The sequence below is a fragment of the Orcinus orca genome, chromosome 20 (assembly GCF_937001465.1).
Source record: "Orcinus orca chromosome 20, mOrcOrc1.1, whole genome shotgun sequence".
NCBI classification, from domain to species: Eukaryota; Metazoa; Chordata; class Mammalia; order Artiodactyla; family Delphinidae; genus Orcinus; species Orcinus orca.
The window spans coordinates 26,874,316-26,897,554 of NC_064578.1; the positions used below are offsets into that span (position 1 = coordinate 26,874,316).

At 39.2% G+C, this 23,239-nt stretch overlaps 1 protein-coding gene across 4 annotated transcripts in view; it reads left to right on the forward strand.

Moving 5' to 3' along the window:
- The window catches only part of CSNK2A2 (casein kinase 2 alpha 2), a 39,109-nt gene that overhangs the window by 9,424 nt on the left and 6,446 nt on the right, over positions 1 to 23,239 (forward strand). For 2 of the 4 annotated variants that reach the window (XM_012531309.3, XM_033419063.2), the window contains exons 3-10: positions 798 to 899; positions 3,502 to 3,552; positions 13,108 to 13,167; positions 18,166 to 18,249; positions 19,061 to 19,171; positions 20,002 to 20,103; positions 20,973 to 21,073; positions 21,894 to 22,042. In XM_012531309.3, coding sequence (XP_012386763.2) covers positions 798 to 899; positions 3,502 to 3,552; positions 13,108 to 13,167; positions 18,166 to 18,249; positions 19,061 to 19,171; positions 20,002 to 20,103; positions 20,973 to 21,073; positions 21,894 to 22,042 — 760 coding nt within the window. The remainder of the gene's footprint in view (positions 1 to 797; positions 900 to 3,501; positions 3,553 to 13,107; positions 13,168 to 18,165; positions 18,250 to 19,060; positions 19,172 to 20,001; positions 20,104 to 20,972; positions 21,074 to 21,893; positions 22,043 to 23,239) is intronic. The other 2 variants (XM_033419064.2, XM_033419065.2) reach the window with 2 other exon arrangements.

A 23,239-nucleotide genomic window follows, 5' to 3' on the forward strand; every position in this document is an offset into this window, starting at 1 on the left:
ATTATGATAATGCTTATTTTTCCATAACTACTTTTATTCTTCTTCAAACTCTTTAGCCCATTTAAGACAAGAAATAACATACATCATGCTAGTATTTCTGATTAAGGTTTTTGATTTTTCTATCCAGCAGATTGAAAGGTTTGTAGGTAGTGGGAGTTTTCAGTCACTGCTGTGTCAGAGGTCAGTTTTCTCCTTTGCTGACCCATCATCTCTTTCTTTAGGAATGGGATCTCTTGGGAAGTTTTACTAGCTTTGAACTGATTTCAGATTCTAGATATTAAGGAAATGGGAGTGGAGACAGGACATGGGAGCCAGCAGCTGGGAAACAAGTTTGTAACTTGATGTCAGTGAACTGGTCTTCGCTCCTAGAAGACAAAATTACATGCAACCCGTTGGAAGAGCAGGTGTCTCACCATTTTGTTTCAGTTTTTCCATTTGTGAGTGCATGATAGACAGCTGTTCAGAGCTATAACAGTTTCCATTTGGCAGTTAGTTATCTAGTAAGCATTTTATTTTTAAAGTATGACATGGGTATTCAAAATTTTATGTGCCCCAAATGTAACTACTTAAAGATTTGACACATAAGCTATATGAGTCCATGAATTATTTGATTCTTATGAGAAGGCCCATTTTATCTCTTTCTTTCTTTTCTTTTTCTTCTTCTAATTTAAACATGTCCTTTAGCATAACACAGTATGCAAGATAGTACAATATCCATTTGATATAAACATTGTTTTAAAGTTTTATTTATTAACTTCAAAAGGAGTCTTACTTCTGATTACTCTTGTGTATTTAAGCCAGTGAAGAAAAAGAAGATAAAACGAGAGGTTAAGATTCTGGAGAACCTTCGTGGTGGAACAAATATCATTAAGCTGATTGACACCGTGAAGGACCCTGTGGTAGGTGCCTGGTGGTTGCGGGAGAGAGTGTGTGTGTGTGTGTGTGTGTTTGTGTATGTCAAGTCCCAAAACCTGAAAATAATGGGAAGCATCATTATAATATAGTGGGAATGACTGTGTTTGTCTTTACTACTAACTGATTTTGAAAACCAGAAAAAGTCATGGTGGCCCAATGATAAAATAGCCACCACCACTTTTTTTTTTTTTTTTTTTTTTTTTGCCGTACGCGGGCCTCTCACTGTTGTGGCCTCTCCCGTTGCGGAGCACAGGCTCCGGACGCGCAGGCTCAGCGGCCATGGCTCACGGGCCCAGCTGCTCCGCGGCATGTGGGATCTTCCTGGACCGGGGCACGAACCCGCGTCCCCTGCATCGGCAGGCGGACTCCCAACCACTGCGCCACCAGGGAAGCCCGCCACCACCACTTTTATGGAACCTAAAAGTTTATGTAGAAAAAAATCCCTGTCCCAGGTTTATTACCTCATTATTTTGATTTGGCCCACAAACGTTTGCTGAATATTTCCTTATGGCCCTGCATTTCTCCCAACTTTGAAAGCTTGTTACTGCCAATTAACATTATTTTACCTCACTTAAGTAAGCCTGACATTTGAAAATCTGGGTTTATAGAAGGAAATAAGAAGTGTCTCCATGTGGACACTTGCCATAGAGAGCTGAACAGCCCCACAGACCCCTTGAGGTCACTATCTTGCTGTTTCTCATACTGGTCTTTAATTCTGCATCCACCATCGGGGCTCACATTGTATACGCAGATGCAATTTAAATATTTTTGTTAAAATGCTTAATTTTTAGCCATTTTAGATGTGCTGTTTAATTTTGTTTTCTCTCTCCCTCGGGAGTAACGTAACCTTAAGTGTTTATGATTAGCCAAGCTTCCCATTCAATTTCTGTTCTTTACCTGTTCTACCTCGAATATTTCCCTGTTCTCCCATGATAGCTTTTTAAGAAGTAGGTCTTTGCTTCTGTCTGCTAAAGACATCCGCATAAAAATGTAGCTGACATGCATTGAATGCTTACTGTGTGCCAGGCACTGTTCTGAGTGTTTAATGGTATCATGTCTTTTAATCCCCACAACAGTTCAGTGGGGTGGGTAACATTATTGTCCATGTTGTCACATTGTATAGATAAGAAAACTGAAGTCTGCAGAGGTTAAGTAATTTGCCAAGATTACACAGTATCATTGAATTGAAAAAAAGAAAAGTTTTTCCTTTTGGACCCTGAAAAGATTGAGAAGGATGGTTGTATGCTGGATTCTCTCTGAGGCATTAAAAATGTTTCCCAACCTTATCAGCTCAGATTGATTTTACATTGACTAACTCTGGACTACATAATCCTTGAAAATGGCCTGCAGTGTGGGCCGGTATGTAGTTTTATACTTAGAGCATCTTCATTTTGCTTTTTTTTTTTTTTAAGTTAACAGAACTTAATGATTCCTGTCTTACTATTTTTGTAATTCGTTACTCAGAGCATGTATGTGTTTTACATGATATGTAACGCAAGTAAATCAAGGTGAACGAAAACCAATAGGGAACCCTCATCCCCTAACTTGTAGGGGGACAGGCTTGCTCCCAGCCTATAGAGAGATCTGGTGGTCTTGTTGAAACTTTCAACGTTGGGCCAGTGAGGAATCCTTGCACCAGGTCTGCTGCTTGCTCAAAGACTTGTATGCATGCACTGTGGCCTATTTCCTAGGTAACTTTTACTTGCTTCCTTGAGCAAAACTTCACAGCTGTAAAGATTTCCAAGATGATTTTATTTCTTCCTATAACCCTTTAAGCCCCTGCTTTTCTCTCAATTTTGAAAGCTTGTTACTGCCAGTTAGCATTATTTTACCTTACTTAGGTAGATGTGACTTTTGAACATCTGTATTTACACAAGGAAATATTGAATATTTTGTACTCATTGCATTAAAGATTATAGTACTCAAAAATACTTGATTTTATATGATTTGTGGGGGAAACACATCTTTGTAAAGTGAGACATTCTCTAATTGTCCCTAGCCAAGGCAATAATTTCACATTCTACCTTACTGATAATTATAGACTTTTCTGGATCCTAAAAAGACCAGTAATAAATTCCCAAGACCTATGATAATTCTGTAAAATGCATCTGGCTCATTAACCCAAGATGAAAACGTAACACTCCTTTTGTAGTTGGCAACCTGGAACACTGCAGAGTATAAATCTTCACATAATGTGCCAGGCCCACTGACAGGTTGGTCAGAGAATACAACTCTTCTTAAAAAACAAAAACAAAAGCTTTATTATGAACTTTTGCAACCATTTACAAAATAAAGTGAATAGTATAATGAACCTCCCTGCACACATCACCCAGCTTCAGCTCACATTAAGCAGCTTGTGGCCAACTTTTTTCCATCTGTACTCCACCCACTTCCCAACAACCACCATCCCCAGTTGTTTTGAAGCAAATTCCAAACTTAAAATTTCAAGAGGATTCTTTCTTAATAGGCTCTCCCTGATGAGTGAATCTCTTTCATCTAAGTGGGATTTGGGGGTGGGCCAGTACAACAGAAGCAAATTACATTTATTGTTTGAAACTTACAAAGCATTAATATTCTCTCTTGCAGTCAAAGACACCAGCTTTGGTATTTGAATATATCAATAATACAGATTTTAAGGTGCGTATATACTTTTTCTTTCTGACATGGGGTTAATGGGGAGTGGGGAGGTGGCGATAAGCACTCTTGATACTCTAGAACACAAGGGGGCCGGGAAGGGTCATTGGTGAGAGCAGGGAGTAACACTGGATTCCTTAAAGCATTACCACAGAATGCAGAAAGTGGTTAGGTTCTTGCACAGGTGGGATTACTCCTCACTCTGCCTTGCGTACTCTGGGGAGGGCTGCTGGGCTGGGTCTAAGTTAATGCCTCATTTATAACGCTCCTGTTGTAGACAACATAGTTTAGGTAGGTGTTAACTTTAATTTTCATACAAATCTTATATTACTGATAGGAAGTGATAAATGGATACGGGACTTGTATGGAAAACAAGTCAGTATAGTACCTTGGATTCAAGCTGTCAGATGGCATGTATATTCATGCACACTGTACAGAGCAGATGACAGAGTCACGGTGCTTTAGAAAAGCCCTATTTTGGGTTATTTACATTTCTTATGTTTATAAGGTGTGTTAATTTAGACTTCAAAGTGTTCCAAAAGCGTGGTTTTAAGCTGTTTTTTTGTGAATTTGTTTTTATTTTTGTTCAAACACTGCAACCTTCTGATAAGGAGCCAGGCATACTGGACATGGTAGAGCATAATATGAAAACCAATATAAAAACAAATAGTGGTGTTGATTTTTAGGGGCATTTAGAGAACTTTTAGGTGAATATAATTCTCTGTCAGTGTTTGAAAGGCTTGTGGTTTTGTTTTGACGGAAGTTAGGACAAAACCAAATCAGCAGTTGAAAGTTGATGCTATGGGGAGTGATGCTTCGGGGTGAAAATAAAAGAATCTTATCCTCACATTTACTTTTTCTTTGGTAATCACTCTAAAATAATTAGTGAAAATAAGCAAAAGTGGATATTATGACTTACAAAACAATAAGCAAGTTTTATATTCAGTGCAGTCATCCCTTGGTATCCATAGGGGATTGGTGATTGGTTCTAGGAGCCCCAGGAATACCAAAACCCGAGGATGCTCAAGTCCCTTATATATTAATAAAAATGGCATAGTATTTGCATGTAACGTATGCATGTCATCCTGTATACTTTAAATCTTCTCTAGATTACTTGTAATACCTAATATGTAAGTGGTATGTAAATAGTTGGAGCACAGCAAATTCAACTTTCTGGAATTTTTTTTTTTCAATCCGCAGTTTGTTGAATCCTCAGATATGGAGGGACAATTGGATGGCTTTTCCCACTTGTAACAAGTTTCCTTGTTGATGTGACTCCTTAAAGGTGAACTCTAAAAAGTGGGATGTAAATTTTTTCATTAACTAGCAGAACAGTGCTTAGCTGGTAGAGTACTGTGCTGATACACGTAACTGATCACACTTTTGCTATGAACAACTGAGGTTTATCAAGATGTACATGATTGCGAATGTGTTTCTTAAGAAATAGGCTTTAATGAAACCAAACATTTTCCTAATGCAAAAGTTTAAAAGTTGGTCTCAATAGAACTTCATAGTGAAATCCCTCAGGTTTCAGATCCCTCAGGTTTCAGTGCTTCTGCTTCCTTAATGAATTTTTACCAGTTATCTAGCCACAGATGTAAAAATTTCACTTCAGTATTTTTTTTTAATTTTTATTTATTTATTTATTTTTGGCTGCATTTGGTCTTCGTTGCTGTGCACGGGCTTTTCTCTCCAGTTATGGGAAGCGGGGGCTACTCTTCATTGCGGCGCACGGACTTCTCATTGCAGTGGCTTCTCTTGTTGCGGAGCACGGGCTCTAGGTGCACAGGCTTCAGTAGTTGTGGCACGTGGGCTCAGTAGTTGTGGCTCGCAGGCTCTAGAGTGCAGGCTCAGTAGTTGTGGCGCATGGGCTTAGTTGCTTCGCAGCATGTGAGATCTTCCTGGACCAGGGCTGGAACCCATGTCCCCTGTATTAGCAGGCAGATTCTTAACCACTGCGCCACCAGGGAAGTCCCTCACTTCAGTATTTTTGTGTTTTTTAAATTGACAGCTGTTCTGTTGATTTAATAACATACAGAGGATCAGTTTTTAATTCCTAGAGAAATCTTACTTCTTACAAAGAGGATGTTTTGGTGGCATATATTCTCTAGGAGCTTCCTTTAAAAGGGTCATGGGAAATTGATGTTTTTTGAGGCTTGCATATCTGAAAACATCTTTATTTTATCCTCCCAATTAATACATTTGCCGTGATACAGAATTCTAGGTTGTAATTAATAATTTCCTCAGAATTTTGAAGAGATTGTTACCACTATTACCACTGAAGCCATTCTGGTTTCATCTTATATGTAATCTGGGTTTTTTGTTTTCTTTCTTCTGAAAGCTTTTAGTATTTTCTCTTTATTCTCAGTCTCTGAAATTTCACAGTGATGTGCTTTCATACAGGTTGCTTTCATCCTTTGTTCTGGGGACTTACTGGGCTTTTTCAGTATAGAAACCCATGTCCTTCCATTTTGAAAAAATATTTTTAATGTTCTTTTATTTTTTTCCCTTTCTTCCTTGTTCTCACTTTCTAGAACTCATTCAAATGTTAGACTTCATATATTGGCGTTCTATTTTCTTCTCTGAATTTCAAAAATAGTATCCTGTTCTTTTATGTTTTATGTAATATCTTCTATTTTCTCACTGAGAATATGTGGGGTTTTTTTCCCATTATGTTTTCTTCTTCATGTCTTTTTCTGTTTTCCTTCCAAATTCCTTTTTGGGGGGTGTTTTTGGGTTTTGTCTCTGCTACAGTTGTCTGAAATGTCACAGTTTTTGAATGTCTGCTCCCTCTGTAGAGTAATGAAATTACTGATTACTGATTGTCAGCTCCCGTCTCAAGAGTGCAAGCCTGGCTGCCGGCATCCCTAGTAGCCTCAAGTTGAGGAGAGCTGTAGGGAGTGCCATGTAGACTTTCACTTAATTCCCTCTTTTCAGTGTCGTGTTTTTAAACTCATTTTCCTGTCTTCAGCTCAATCTCTTTGCCCTTTTTCAGTGATACCTGGGGTCACCAATTCCTGAGCCTTTCTGTAGTTTTTCATTGTGAAGTGTTTGCTACTGGGCCCCCTCTGCTGGCAGAATGTTGGGAGAATTCTCAGCTTTTTTAGTCTGCTAAGTCAACTGGACATCTGTTTTGTAGCTTCAAAGTTTGTTGTCTCTTCCATTCTCTTAGCATTGTGAGTAAATCCCCCCGTTCCTCTTACGGTTTTTGTTTTTGTTTTTTTAATATTTATTTATTTGGCTGCGTCAGGTCTTAGTTGTGGCGTGCGGGATCGTTCGTTGCAGCGCCTGGGCTTCTCTCTAGTTGTGGCGCACGGGCTCAGTAGTTGCGGCACGTGGGCTTAGTTGCCCTTGGCATGAGGGATCTTAGTTCCCCAACCAGAGATCAAACCTGCCTCCCCTGCATTGGAAGGCAGATTCTTAACCACTGGACCAACAGGGAAGTCCATCTTACAGTTATTTTAGAGGAGCTTTGGGAAGAAACAGAGGTAGGATGGGTTGGTTCTGCCATGTTATTAAACTGTAGGTCCCCTTTGAATGTTCAAACGATGCCATTTTAGTTAACTTAAAATATCTTAAATATCAGGTAGTAGATGTGTGTTTTGGAAGAGCAAATCATAACAGGAAAATTACTTTTTTTTCCAGATAGTATGTCAGGCCATAAGTGGGGAAATCAGTTATTTAGTGTCCAGTGTCCTTCAGGCTATTTTGTCCTGTGTCCATCTTATTAGGAAAAGATGTTTTTATGTATTTTTAAAATTTTACTGTTAAGTGTATTAATAACTGGTTTTAAGGTATCATCCAGAGAAGGTTTGTCCTTGGTTTAAATATCAGGGGTGAATCAACAGTGACACAGCCTGTTCTTTTCAGTATTTTTTATTGATACAATTGATAATAAATTTTGATCTATAATTTCTTTTCATTGTAGAGTCTTTCTGATTTTGGTATCAAGGTTATACTAACTTCATAACATAAGTTAGATAGCTTTTCCTTTCTATTCTCTGAAAGTTTATATAAAATAGGGATGACCTAGGTAGTAGGTATCTTCTGAGGTGGGGAAGGGAGACTTTGAACTACACTTTCCTTTTTAAAACATACTGTTGGTTAAAGTTTTATCCTGGTTTTCTATCTCTTCCTGAGTCTATTTGGATAATTATTTCTAAAGTTGTCTACTTTAAATTATATTCGCATAAAGCTGTTAATAGAATTCTCTTAGGACTTAAAAACTTAATATGTCTGTAATTATGCTTTCCTTTACATTTGTAATATTATTTGTACCTTTACTCTCTTTTCTCTCTTTTTTTTTTTTTCTTAAATCAGTGTTGCTAGAGATCTCTTAATTAATGCTTTCAAAGAATTGCCTTTTGGTTTTGTGCTCAGAGAGTTTATGTTAGGTTTTCTATTTCATTCTGCTTCTGCTCCTGTCTTAATTATTTTGTTCCAGCTTTTCTTCTTTTTTCCTTAATTATTTTCTTTCTTGGGTTTTCACTGTTTTTTCCTGTTAACTTCTTGAGTTGAAGTCAGCTCATTTGATTTGTTTCTGTCTTTCTTAATTCGTAGTAAGTGTGCTTTAAGTCTGTACAACCCCAAGCACCATTGTAGCCACATTCCATGGTTATATAACTAACTTCTGTATAGTTTTCAAATTACAAGTACAGATTCCAAACTTGTGGATTTGGGTTTTTCTCCCCAAATCTTTTACTTTGAAAAATTTTAAATCTACTGAAAATTGGAAAGAGTAGCACAGTTAATACCCTTACATTACCTAGATTTACTAGCTGTTATTATTTTGCCACATTTGTAGTTATTTCTCACCTCTTCCTCACCCTCCCCTCTTTGTCTTTCTTTTTGTTGAAATCATCTTAAAGTAAGTTGTAGTCATCATGATACTTCACTTTTAAATATGCCATCACTGGAACTAGGTGACATTTTCCTGTATAACCACAATACTGTTAGTACACTTAAGAAATTTAATATTTATATTATGATGCCATCTAATATATAGTATAGAGTTTATATTCAAAAGTTTCCAGTAATTATTGTCCTGGGAATGTCCATTCAGGATCCACTTGGTATTTTTTTGTTTATTTTTTTTTATTGATTCTTTTAGTTGGTTCCTCATTTGATTGCACTGTGTCCAGAAAACATGATCTGTATAATGTTGATTATTTGGAATTTGTTGATGGTTGCTTTGTGGCTTTGGTGCACAGTCATTTTTTTATATCAAGCTTGTTAATTTAAATCTTGTTCAGATCTTCTATGGCCTTGATAATTTTTTCCCTTGATATTTTATTTTGTGGTAGTGGTACTGGTTTGGTCAGTTTCTCCTTAAAATCATCAGTTATGCTTCATATATGTCAAAGTGATAATAAAAGATACATGGTGATACTTAGAACAAAAGACAAAATTTGAAAGCAAATGACTAGGAAAAGCCAGTTTCTAAAAGTTGGAATGAATAGTTACAGAAAACTTCCAAACTCAGAATTGTCTCAAGGAAGCTAAGGTACTGTTTTAAGGTAGAAAGAGATTTTGTTGAGACATGCCTCTCAGTTTTCTATGCCTTTGGAAAAGTATCAATAAAAATAAGTATATATTTTAAGTAAAATGTATATAATTTGGGCATTTAAAAAATGTTTAAGACATCCCAAATGGGCTCCATCTTGAGAAGATGGTAGACCCATATTAATCTGTAGAAAATTTTTTATCTTTCACATAGAATTAGGCCTTGACTACCTGATTATCTTGAGGCCTTGTTAATGCTGTTAGGGTCTGATGTGGAGATGGTGCATTCACAGACTAAATAAAGTTTCCTTAATTGGGGGAACAAAATTTACTTTTATTATAGATCACTGACATTATTTTGTCATTTCTTTGTAAGACATTTTCGGGTGATTTGTAGTAACTTTGATGTTCTTGATTAATGATTTTTTCTGCTTCCATAAGTTTCTAAAAATGTTGCCCTTGGTTTCATTCTGGATCTTGGGGTTATGTGTGAACAGTGCTAAAATGGGTGCCTCCTGCATTCAGCACCTTTCACTTTTACTTTATTTCGCACTCCCCCCACTTTTTCTTCTCCTTTTACGTGGGGACCACTGGTTTCTGGACGTAGACCGAGCTGTGTATGGCAGGGAATATGCAAGCTGTGTGTGCAGCGTGAGAGTTTGCTGTGCTGGTGATTCCCACATCTGGCTGGGAACCTTCTTGAAGTGAGAAGTCCTCCTGAATGACAGTCGTTAGGGATGGGGCCTTGGAATCTAGCTGCACCACGACTGGAGCCTGAAGAACTGTGTGTAGACAGCATGAGTGAGGCCCACTTGTGGCCATTCCTTTCTGGATGTTGATTTTAGACCAAGAAGGCACTGATTCTCTTGGTCAAATTGCATTTTTCCCATTCTTCTTCTCAGACCTTCTGAGGTTAATTAAAAGTCCCAGGAGATTTCTACCTTGGGCCCTTGGAATAGTCCTGGAGTATAACTGACTTCTAGGGAAATGCCAGTGTGTTTGAGGCTTTGGAACCAAACTAGGATTGGTGAATAGTTCCTTTCTCAGCACCTTTGTAATCTTCCGGGAAGTATAGGCTTGTTTTGTTTTTGGTAAGTCAATTACTTTATGAAAATGTAAATAAAACTAACTTCCTGACAACATTTTGCAGTTGGTTGGTTAAGGATGTTCTCCACGTAGCTAAGAAAAATGGAGGAGAAGTGTGCTTCTTGTGAAATTTCCCTTCCTAATTTGTCATGGAATCTTAGTACTTCTGTTTCTTGAAGACAGTTTTAATTTTGTCCCATTGACTAGTGAGCATCATCAAAGACATTTATTGACTGCCTTCTGTGTACAAGCACAGAATTGCCACACGTGGTGTGGGCTATATAAAACATGTTATTCTGCTGTGCAAGGACAGAGTTGCTGTCCACAGACAGAGTTGCTGTCCACAGACAGAGTTGCTGTCCACAGACAGAGTTGTACGGTGGACCCTTGACATGCCTGAGGGAGGGAAAGTTCAGAGATCTTTAATCACCAAATTAGTGACTGCCAGCAGCTGTGGCATCCGTTCCTCCCCAGCATGCATATGCCTCGATACGCAGGGTCGGTGGCGTGGGGCTCTTGGCGTGTGGGCAAGGTGAAGAAGCCTCTTGTTGTTCACAGCAGAGTGAGAAAGTATCCTGAGAACTTCGGGTCACCGCCAGTACCCGAGTGCAGAACATTAACTCTAGGCACGCTGCTGCTGTAGGTGTCCTGTGAGCGCCCCAGAGAACAGTGAATAGCCTGGGGGTTCAGAGAAGGACGAGACCACTGTGGGCTCTGTGGCACCCGGATGGGATGGTTATGACTTTACCAGCTTAAGGGGGAGGGGCAGGCATTCTAGATATGGGGGAGGGAAGAACAGAGGTGGCAAAGACAGGTTTCTTTGGTCAGAGTGGGGAACTCCTGGGGGCTGCAGTGGAGAAACAGCTACAAAAGTTGGAGGAAGGTACTCCCTGGACTCTGGTGAGTCCTAAATTTCAGGCCCGGGTGGTAAAATGTTACAGGTGTAGTTTGGTCTCCTTCCCAGAGCTCCTGAAAACCGAAAGTGAATATCAGCCTGTCACTCAAGACTTTGTAATGTATTAGACCTAAACCCTATAAGTCAGCTAGTGTTTTTTGTGTTACATAAAATTGATATTGGTTAGAGTAGCTAGAAATACTGTGTTGGCAGCCCAAGGACATTTGTTTTTATCCCTTAATACTCGCATGGATGCTTGGGATGGATACCGCATGGTATGAGAGGAAAGCCTTCCGTGGATAAAGGTCCAAATAATAAAATAGCCCATGTTTGTTTTCTGGAAATAGAATATTCTAGCCCTCTGAGGGTTATTAGAAAATGCCCTTTTCACTTTCATTGTCTGTTTATTGACTTGAGGTTCAACTTGGCACAGTCTCTGGGAGTGATCTCCTTAACTCTCAGAGGAAGAGCTGATTTGGCACCCGAAGAGATGTTATCTTCGGCCTGTGTCTGTACATACAGACTGTCAGTGTGCTGCTGAGAAGCCTTTCTCGCTATGCAGAGCTGGGGGAGAACAAAACACTTGGGTGTTTAGCTGTTATGCAGTTGAGTCTCTCGGGAGCAGAAGTGGTGGCACGTTCATGCCGTTGGGCCTAAATACAATTCAGTCCCAAGCAGGGTCAGCCTTCAGTGGTGGAGCAGCTCCAAGCCACCACCAGTATACTGGAAAGTATGTGTTCATTTTCTACAGTGCCATGAGTGAAATCAGACACTCTTACTAAGCTGGAGGGAGAATTACTCTTACTTAAAAGGGGAAATTTGAGAAAGAGGCTAAGTCCTGGTGTTCGAAAATGTTGGATTCGATTCTTGGTAAATCTGTTGTTTTTCATAAAAAAATTTTTTTGAACAGGTAGTATGTTTACATGGATCTAAAATATAAAGTGGTACACAGTGAAAAGTCGTTCTTGCAGATACAAATATGCATGTGTAGTTTTAGTTTCCCCTCCTTTTTTACACAAACGCATTGTGCTCCTTGGAGAGATTCCCTACATGGCTTGAGTCTTCCAGTAAAGAGAGAAACAAAATAGGTTTAATAAAGGTGTACTGATTAATTTTACGGAAGGTGCTGCTTGGACTGATGGGGAAAGAGATTTACTTGGAATTGATTGTCTAAAATAATGATATAGTTTCTGATGGGGGTTTGTGATGATTTAAATGAACCTGGATGCGTAAATTCTACTCCGTTTCTTAGAAATTGAAATTAAACAAAAAGACAAAACTCCCAGTGAGTGGGTCTTTGGATTACCAATTACGAAAACTTACACTGGTATGTCATTTAGGCCTGGAATCATTTTCAGAACTGGTATCCATCCATCCATCCCTCCCTCCCTTTATTCCTTCCTTCCTTCCTTTTTTTTAAACATCTCACTCCACCACTCCTTTTTTTCCCCCCTAAACATTTTACGTCTTTAGCTGCCATCAGTTTTTGCCTATGAAGTGTTCTTTTTTCCAGCCTGGAAGTGGGTTTGAGGGAGCGGAGGTTATAGATTTTTTTTAGTCTCTTGCCATCTCCAAATGCTATAGCAGTTCATTTTCCTTGGGTTTCATGAACAGACTATCTTGCCTTCATTTTACCATGTGGGCTGATGAAGTTTTTCAGATTCTGCTATCTGCTCGGAACCTGGTTCTCTAAAGTAAATTGTGGTGCTGCAGTGGGGATAGTTTGTTTGAAGTTCAGTAAGAATATGAGGACAATTGGACAACTTGGACTTCATAATAATGTAATTGTGGGTGTTGATATCATGGAGCATTACACAGGTTTTTAAAAGATCCAAGTTGGTGTAAATGGTTTTTTTTCTTCTCCCCTTGGAATTCCTTTCGTTTTTTCTTCTGAAAACCAAAGTGTTAGACCCTTGTCTTTAGTCTTTGCCCTCATTTGTTCCAGATCAGGTAGTAAAAAGTGGTGGGATTCTTCAGTGACTTAAGCACTAAGTTTACAGAGAATAATGACCAACTTTGGATAACAAGATGCAATAAGACTAAATTAACTTAATGTTTTCTGAAATCTGTTTCAGCAACTCTACCAGATCCTGACAGACTTTGATATCCGGTTTTATATGTATGAACTACTTAAAGTAAGTGACATAAACTGTGAAATTTTTCAGGATTATTCATTAAAGAAGTTTTCAAGAGGACACAGAGACCTCAAGAATATTTCTTGATACCCAGAGAATTTAGTGGTGTTTTTTGGTTTGGGATGGGGGGTTAACTTACAATGAGGCCTCCATTGTGGACTCTTTACATAGAAACTTCAGTGGAACTGAGAAAAATGGTTAAGTTAGTGGTACAGGGGACATTATACCAGAGGTGAGAACATAACTCTTGTTGGTCCTTGGTTTTTTGTTTACTGTTTTTCATTTTGTTTTGTTTTTGCTGCTTAATTAATACCTACTACTAGTTTTCATTACATAACAAATCACCACAAACTTAGTGACTTTTTAAAAATGATTTATTATTTCCCATAATTCAGTGAGTAGGTTGAGTGAGTCTTTTGGTCTGGGTCAACTTGACTAGGGCAAGATGGTCCAGGATGGCCTCATTCACGTATCTGGGATGGCAGCTGGAATAGCTGAGGTCTCATTCTCCAGAAGGATGGTCTGGGCTGCTTCCCATGGTGGTCTCATCAGGTCCTAAGAGCAAGAGAGGGCAAACCGCGATATATGTAAGCACTTTTCAAGCCTCTGCTTGTGTCACGTTTGCTAATGCCCTGTTGGCCAAAGCAAGTCATGTGGCCAAACCTAGAATCAAAGGGTGGAGAAGTAAACTCCACTTTTCATGGGCAGAGCATTGAAGTCACATCGTGGAAGGACATGCATACAGGGATGGTGGGCATTTTACGGCATTTTACATCCTTTTCTTGCCATTTCTCATAGTCCCCTTCTTGTATGCGATAACCCACCCATTTAGCCCCGGCTTGTTAACCTTAACATGCAGGAAGAGGTGATGGGTGGACCTTCTAGGAGACTGAAATTTTCGAGTGTTATTGATTGACAGAGGAATGATCTTTTTTAATTTGGTTAGGTAAATGCTTAAGTAAAGAATTCTAAAAAGGTTTGTAAAATGGAATACAGTGTTTTTTTAGGGTCATGGATCACTAAGAATCTAATGAAAGCTATGAACCCCACCCCGCCCCCCGTGCCACCAATGCATGTAAAAATATACATCATTACATAAAGTTATAGGGTGGAATGGATGGGTCTCAATTTAAGAACCTCTATAAGAATATAGAGGTGTCTAAGGTATTGGTATTATTGAAGAAAATTGTCAAGGTGGAGTTTTGATGGGATTATGAACAGCTGCTCGAAGAAAATACAAGTTAAATCAAGGCTTAGGCTTTAAGGAATGGGAATTTGAAGGACTAGCTTTATGTGAAGTGAATGTGTTTTCTTACAAGCACTTACACAAACTAATCATTCGAGCCAAGGTGGTGGATTCACTCCTATGGCGAATGAGTCTTTGTCATTAAGATCAGAAAGATGAAGAAAGTTGAGCTTGGTTTATCACACCTTTCTACCTTTCTTCATATCCCCTCCGGGCTAGAATGGAAGGCCTTGGTGGGCAGAGGTTTGCAGTGCTGTGAACTGTCAGGCTAGTCTGTTTCCTAGGGCTTCTCAGAAAATCCCAGGCATTCACTCCGTGAGAGCAGCAATCCAAATCTCACAGTTGGTTATTTTTTTTAAGTAAGGTATTAAGATTTTGTGGTTAACTAGCACACCAAAGGTAAGATATATAACCTAGTGCAGTTGTCCTTAGATCAGGTAACAGCATAGCAGTGATACAGGCTGGTCGTTCCGATGGCAGTGTCTGATGTCCTCTCTGCCTTCTGGGGGTAGCAGCTATGCGGTGGGTCATACTTTGTGCTAATGAGGCAGAGCCCCAGATGAAACTTGAAAAACCTCTTTCATGCTTAATGGTCAGAAACGATCAAATTTTTAAATTGAAATAATTCCCCCATGGAATTTAAAAGCAGTTAATAACTCCACAGGGAATCTGACTAGTGGCAAAAGAATTTATTCCCTTACTGTATTTGTTCAGCCTCTGCTTTCATCAGGTATTTTTTCACACCTCAGGTACTGTGGTCCTAATTAGTTTATTCCTTTGGACAAAGACCAGGCAAAATAACAGAATCAACACTTGCTAAATTTTCTCATAGAAAAGAAAAAATTAAAAAAAAAACGGGGATGGGAGAGGGGAAATGTAGGTGGAATGTAGAAAATGCAGAAGGAACTAGGCTGAGGGCTGCAGAGTGATTGCTCAGTGACTCGCTGAGGCTTCCCACCAGGTCTGAGCTCCTGATTCAGATTTCGGGAGGTGTGTCCTCAGGAGCCATGGTTCTCTACAGCACTGCCACAGAGCCACTGTGGAATCTTGCTGCAACTGTTGGTATAAAATAAGACAAAGAGAAAAATTAAATTGAAGTAGAACCTACATAGATGAAATGAATAAATCCTAAGGGTATAGTTTTTTGATTTTACTTAAGTGTGAAACCTTCACCCACATTGACACAGAACTATGCTGTCCAGTACAGTAGCTACTGTCCGGAGGTAGCTATTTAAATTAAGTAAAATAAAAAATTCAGTTCTTTAGTCACACTAGTCACATTTCAAGCATTCAGTGGCCTCCTGTGGCTGGTGGCTACCATATAGTGCAAAAATAGTGCAAAAATTTCTCTCCTTGCATAGATTATATTCTCACCTGTACCACCACAGTTTAGTTTTCCCTGTTCTTTTTTTTTTTTTAACATCTTTATTGGGGTATAATTGCTTTACAATGGTGTGTTAGTTTCTGCTTTATAACAAAGTGAATCAGTTATACATATACATATGTTCCCATATCTCTTAGTTTTCCCTGTTCTTGACCTTCATATGAAAAGCATTGTACACTGTATACTCTTCTGTGTCTGGGGAAAGCAAAGTTTGCTTATTCTTGGATTGTTGGTTCTATGGATCATTCTCTGGATTATATATTCCCTCCCACTTAACGATGCCTGGTACAGTGCCCTTGCTAGTCTAGTCCAGTGATTTTCCACCAGGTTAACTTGTCTCTCAGGGGACATTTGGCAATGTCTGGAACCATTTTTGGTTGTCACAGTTGGAGGGACACTACTGGCATCTCATGGGTGGAGGCTGGGGATTCTGCTAAACATCCTATAATACACAGGACCACTCCCCACAACAAAGAATTATCTGGTCCCAGATGTCAACAGTGCTGACGTCGAGAAACCCTAATCTTGTCCCATGGAAAACTCCACCTTGCAAGAGCTCTCAGTGTCAAGCACATAGTAGGTACCATACGATTATGGGTTGCTATCATTATTCAAAGAGTATATTATGGGCTTCATGTAGGCTTCAAATGCTTTTTAAGACAAGCCAAAGGGCCCAACATTGAAATTTATGAAAATAGTTACTGTGTTAGAAAAGGGAGATTTAGGAGCAAAGTTTTATATTGTTTAAAACAAAAAACAAACTTAACCCAAATAAGAAATGGGTGAAAGATCTGAATCAACATTTGTCCAAAGAAGATATGAGATAGCCCAAAAGTATATGAAGAGATATGCAACTTGATCACTCATTAGGGAAATACAAATCAAAACCACAATGATATTCCTCATCAAACCCACTAGAACAGCTGTAATCAGAAAGATAATAACAAATGTTAGCAAGAATGTAGAGAAACTGGAACCCTCTCATATGGTGCTGATGGTAATGTAAAATGGTGCAGCCACTTTGGAAAACAATTAGGCAGATTCTTTAAAAGTTTAATGTAAACGTACATACAACCTAGCACTTCACCCGTAGGAATCTACCCAAGAGAAATGAAAATGTGCGTCCTCTTAAAGACTTGTACATGAATGTTCATAAGTAGCATTAGTCACAATAGCCAAAAAGTTAAAACAAACCAAATGTCTTTCAACTAGTGTACTTATACAATGGAATACTACTCAGCAATGAAAAAAGCAACATGGATGAATCTTAGGAACAGTATGCTGCGCAAAAGAAGATAAAGTACTGTGTGTTGTATTTCATTTGATGACTGTCCAGAAGAGGCAAATCTGTAGCAACAGGTGGTAGTAGAGCAGTGGTTGGGAGGAGAGGGGAAGGAAGGAAGGAGGTAGGAGGTAGATGGGATTGGGAGTTGACTGCAGGCAGGCTTAAGGGAAATTCTTGGGATGATGAAAAACTTCTAAAAATGAATTGTGGTAATGGTGGCACAGCTTGAGGAATTTACTAAAAAATCATTGACTTGTAGAGTCATAACATAATTCTTAAAGACCAACTGGCTCAGGGATTATTTTTAAGGAAAATACTAATATTAGAATATATGTTAATCTAGAAAACCCACATGGGACACTTATCTAAACGACAAGTCATATTGCAGATATATTTGGATGTCATTCTTCATGTCCACATGTACTCTTTTCATGTCGTTGAACTCAGAAGTGACTCCAGTGTGGTTCCTAGATCTGGTTTTAAACTCATCAAATTAGACCAACAGATTAATGTATGATTTCTAAATCGAGGTGGCTGATTTATTGCTACCAGCTACAAGTAGGAGAGGAGCACCTAAAGAAGTATATCATTCCCCCTTTTTAAGAAACCTTCATCATAGCCCTTGGTGTCCTCTCCACAGCCCCCTTTCTACCAGCTGCCAGCATAGTGTGCTCAGAGAGCAAGGGGTGCCTTCTGAAGCATGTTTTTTCTCTTTTGTTACAGACAGTAAGGCTGCCCCTTGAGAGGCTGTATTCAGATCAAGCTGTCGCAAACAAATAAGAATGTGCTTGCAGATGCTGAAAATCAGATCTCTTGCAGTAATACAATATGCCAATTCTTAAAATGTTAACAGAATTCTCAATTTAACATTTTCAAAGATGATATTAAAGGCAAGAATTTCACATCTATGGTAGCACTTACAGAAGGGCATTTATAAATATGATGTCCATACCTATGAAGCTTACAAATTTGACAATGCTCAATAAAAGCTTTCAGAATCAAGAAAAAAATAAAAAGAATATGCTTGCATTGCGGGGTGGTAGAGGGTTTGCTTACTTTTCTCTGTGCTTTCTTATCTAATAGGCTCTGGATTACTGCCACAGCAAGGGAATCATGCACAGGGATGTGAAACCTCACAATGTCATGATAGATCACCAACAGAAAAAGGTACCATTACAGCCAGGCAGTGAAAAGCCTTTCATTGGAAGGCTTAGAGACAATCAAAACTCTGGCCAGTACCTAGGTAGTTTCTGAAGACCCATGCTGTTTTCTTGGGCAGACTTGTGATGTTGTTATTTCTCTAGTCTCCAGTGTTGGTTTCTACTTCACATAAGCATAGTACACAAGAAGAGTAGACAGCTGACCCTGACTGTAGTCACTTGTTTACTTTGGTCATGATTTTCTGGAGGGCCTCAAGACAGAAACTACAGCTGGTGATTTTTACTTCCTTTCTTAATGACCCTCAGACCAACCTGCCTGGCCTTAAAAAGTATACTTGGGTCCCTCCTATTTTCTGTTCTCAGTTCTGATTGTCCCTGACTGGTGAGTAAATGAATCAGCTAGTGTTAGATTAATGAAAAGCTAGAGCAATGCTTCAATCCTGGAGTGGGGCACATGTCCCCAACCTTTTCTGTTAATGACTAGAGCTTATAATGAAAGCTGTCAGTAATGAGGGGGTATGTTAACACATGCAGCTGGTATGGAGGCAGAAGACAACCTTAAGCTTTATTGATCTAGAGAGAATGATAAGCCAGGATAATTTAAATTTTAAAAAAGAAAAAGCAAATAAGATTCCAAGTGCTCTGCTCTAGAAATGACCTCTTAGCAGTTGCTGAAAAGTGTATCTTTTTAGCCAGTGCACTTGCTAACATTTTTTATGTGGCCAAATAATTGTTACCTAATTAGATGTGGCCTTGTTGTAAGACACAGGCGTCTGGAGACACTCCTTTCACATGTTTTATTTCTGTCGTATTTATAGCTGCGACTGATAGACTGGGGTCTGGCGGAATTTTATCATCCCGCCCAGGAGTACAATGTCCGCGTAGCCTCCAGGTACTTCAAGGGACCAGAGCTCCTTGTGGACTATCAGGTAAAATGTTAGTGAAGCACCTCTGGGTTCTTTTTACCTTTGCTAGGGCTTTTCTTGGCTTTTTCTTTTTCCTGGTTTTTATTTAGTCAATTTGGATACATTTAAAAGCCAGTCTTGGATACAAAAGGTATGTATCCAGGATCATTGTAGATGATCTTGGTTCCCGGGGAGACAGTTTAGGAAAAAACAGCTACAGAACTGGGCCTACATTCCATCCACGACCTCACTACTTTTGGGGAAAAGGTTTGCCACCTTTTGGGTACCATTCCCAGGAATCTGTCACCTGGCTCAAGAAGTTAGACTTGGGACTTCCCTGGTGGCACAGTGGTTAAGAATCCACCTGCCAATGCAGGAGACAAGGGTTCCATCCCTGGTCCACGAAGATCCCACATGCCGCAAAGCAACTAAGCCCGTGTGCCACAACCACTGAGCCTGCGCTCTAGAGCTCGTGAGCCACAACTACTGAGCCCACGTGCCACAACTACTGAAGCCCACTCACCTAGAGCCTATGCTCCGCAACAAGAGAAGCCACCATAGTGAGAGGCCCACGTATGAAAACGAAGAGTAGCCCCCACTCGCTGCAGCTAGAGAAAGTCCGCACACAGCAACGAAGACCCAATGCAGCCAATAAATAAATAAAATAAAATAAAATCCAGTCTTTATTCTACCCCAAAATGATAATTATGGACTTTTCTCAGCTACTTTTTTTTTTTGGCTTTGAATTTTAAAATATCTGAAGAGGTCAACTAAAGACTAGAAACCTAGAAACTCAGATCAGAAAAATGATATTTGTAACACCCTTAACTGACTGGTTGTCTTTATTTCCTCAGATGTATGATTATAGCCTGGATATGTGGAGTTTGGGCTGTATGTTAGCGAGCATGATCTTTCGAAAGGAGCCCTTCTTTCATGGGCAGGATAACTATGACCAGGTAAGCAAACATCATCTGGCTCCTATCCATTTGGGGGCAGATGCCAAGAAAATAGCATCTTGATAGGGATGCTGTTGTTGAGCCACTAAATATCATCCAGTATCTGCATATAAGCTTTTCTTCAGGGTAAAGAGTTTCACAAAATCTTGTCTGAGGTCCCCAAAGATAGAGACAGGTAGTGTGCTGTGTTCTGCCCAACTTCCAAATTGTGTCTATGAGGAAGTCAGGTACCTCCTTGTCTAATAAAACAAGATTCTAGTCATTAGGGACTTCACTGGTGGTGCAGTGGTTAAGAATTCACCTGCCAATACAGGGGACACGGGTTTTAGCCCTGGTCCGGGAAGATCCCACATGCTGTGGAGCAACTAAGCCCATGCGCCACAACTACTGAGCCTGTGCTCTAGAGCCCGAGAGCCACAACTACTGAAGCCCACGTGCCTAGAGCCCGTGCTCCGCAACAAGAGAAGCCACCACAATGAGAAGCTCACGCACTGCAGTGAAGAGTAGCCCCCGCTCGCCGCAACTAGAGAAAGCCCGAGCACAGCGACAAAGACCCAACGCAGCCAAAAATAAATAATAAATAAATTTATTTATTTAAAAAAAAAAAGATTCTAATCATTAGGTTTTATGTTCCCATAATCATCAGCCTCTAGAATATTATTGTCATAAGTTGTGTTATCATTTTAAAGGCATTTTGGAAATTTGCATTCATGTGAACTTCATATCTGTGAGTCTGCTGCCTTTCCGCCCCGGGCTCAGATCTGTATCTGTTCCCTGGAAATTTAGTGATGTGGAAGTCTCCTAATTCTTTGGTCCAGCATCCCCGCGGGCTGTGCTCAGTAATTTGGTCAGTTTGTTTTGTGTTTCAGCTTGTTCGCATTGCCAAGGTTCTGGGTACAGATGAGCTGTATGGGTATCTGAAGAAGTATCACATAGACCTAGATCCACACTTCAACGATATCCTGGGACAGTAAGTAAGAGAGAGAAAGAAAGAGGGTCTTAATTTACCCAATTCAGAAGTGAAAAGGTTAGCTGAAATCACTTTCTAAAGCTCTTTCTCCTTTCTAATTATATCAGAATTGAAATATTCTTTTTTTTCCCCGTATATATTTTTTAACTTGAGAAATTTGGGCATTGTGTCTTCTAATCATTTTACTTCTCTAAGAGATAGCCTGTTTATCAGTAGAAAATGGAAGACAAAATCATGCTACAGAAAACTTTCTGGAATAGCATATGGCTTATTTTAATGGAAAATCTTAGAAAGCTGTGATTCTTCTTTCAGTAAGAGATTTGTAGTTTCTTCTTGTTCTGTGTAATGGATTTTCTGTAAGGGAGCAAATTTTAAAGCATATTTTCAGATACAGTACAATAGTGTTGAAACGTAGATGTTGTGTTGACAATTTTCAGACAGTAATTTTATGGAACCTCCATGTTTCTGAAGCTAGCTCTTTAAATATATCTGCTGAACAATAAAGATTACTCAGCTACCTCCGTGCCTCACCCAGAATTGACTAAAAGTCTGGGGCATAAAAAACTATCTAGAAAGGTTCTACAAAGTTTAAATCAGATGCAGACATTATAATTAATTCTGTGTATCAGTCACAGAGCACTGTTTTGTTTGAGGATGCTGTGATCATAACTATGGGGGGGGGACAGGTAACATTAAGAATGAGATTTAATGAGCTTGTAATCAACACAGTGTTCTAAGACTCTGTTGGCTTTAACCCTAATATGTAAGAATTCTTGTTGAATTTAATCTCAGAATACCAATGCTTTCCTTTTCTTCTCAGACATTCACGGAAACGCTGGGAAAATTTTATCCATAGTGAGAACAGACACCTCGTCAGCCCTGAGGCCCTAGATCTTCTGGACAAACTTCTGCGATATGACCATCAACAGAGACTGACTGCCAAAGAGGCCATGGAGCACCCATACTTCTGTGAGTTTCCAGGGACCTGATCTGTCAAAGGGAAATTCTTCTACTCTTTATCTTTGAGGCCAGACAAGAGAATTCTGGGTATTTGGATGAATCATGCTTGGGATTTGGCCTCATTAGTTCGACTCTTGAAACAGCTCTGCAGATCTGTTTCTAGTTGCCCAAAGGTGTTTGCTTGTTCGCTGTAGTTCCCTTGAGTCTGATCTGTATGACCATTGCCTATGACCCTGAGTTGATAGATGACAAGTATCTAAAGTTTTGTTTTCAAATATATACATTTGTGTGGAAACCTAATCAAAGATTTTTTTTTCCCCCTCAAAAAAAAAGTGATTTGTTGAAAGTAGTAAGGTGACCATAGCATATTTTTAAAGAAGGAAATAAGATAAATAAATACAAGGAATTTGAGGAAAGGAAAGCAGGTATGGCAGGACCTCGCTAAAATCCTGTCTGAATTACAGACTTCCTAGGTCTCACTTTAAAGTATGTGTGTATATTCAGTTTATGCACTTGCTTATCGGTCTGCATGTGTATGGTTCTCCCCACTGATAAAGTATGTCCCAGACTTTCCTCTCGTTAAAGGCAGTGTGACGTCATTTAGTCCAGTCACAGAGGAGACTGAGAGTGAGGGAGGTTAAGTGATCTGTCTCAATTTTCTGTCTGAAGTGAGAAGAGAACTTTCAGCCTACCTCTTGCTTGACCAATATGCTCTTTCCTTCTCCTTTTTTTCCTCTCTGGAGATTAACTAAATCTTGCCTGAAGAATACATTGCTCTGTGGTCTTGAGCCTGGTAACCCATAAGCATTAGTAGACAGCAGATTTAAAAGGTGTTACCCTTCATTCTTCCAGACCTCAGACAAGTGTAAATGGTTGTCTTTCTGTCACAGAAAGCTATTTTTACACTCTGAGTTTGACTGAATTAAGAACACTGATGTTTATATTATGCAAATCATGATCTCTCTACTTTTCTGAATACATATTATACTTCTATAAAAAAATTTTTACACTGTTGCTTAAAATCGATAGTTCTTCTAGTAACTCTTTTTATTCACCCTTTCCTCTGAAGTGTTTACTATCTATTGCACATACTTTGAAGAAATGGGAGTTGGATATGATGTTAGTATTCAAGGAAAAACAACACATAAGAAAATCAGTAGAAATTTTGAACAGTAGGAAATGGGTGTTTCTGTGCCTCTCTTTTTC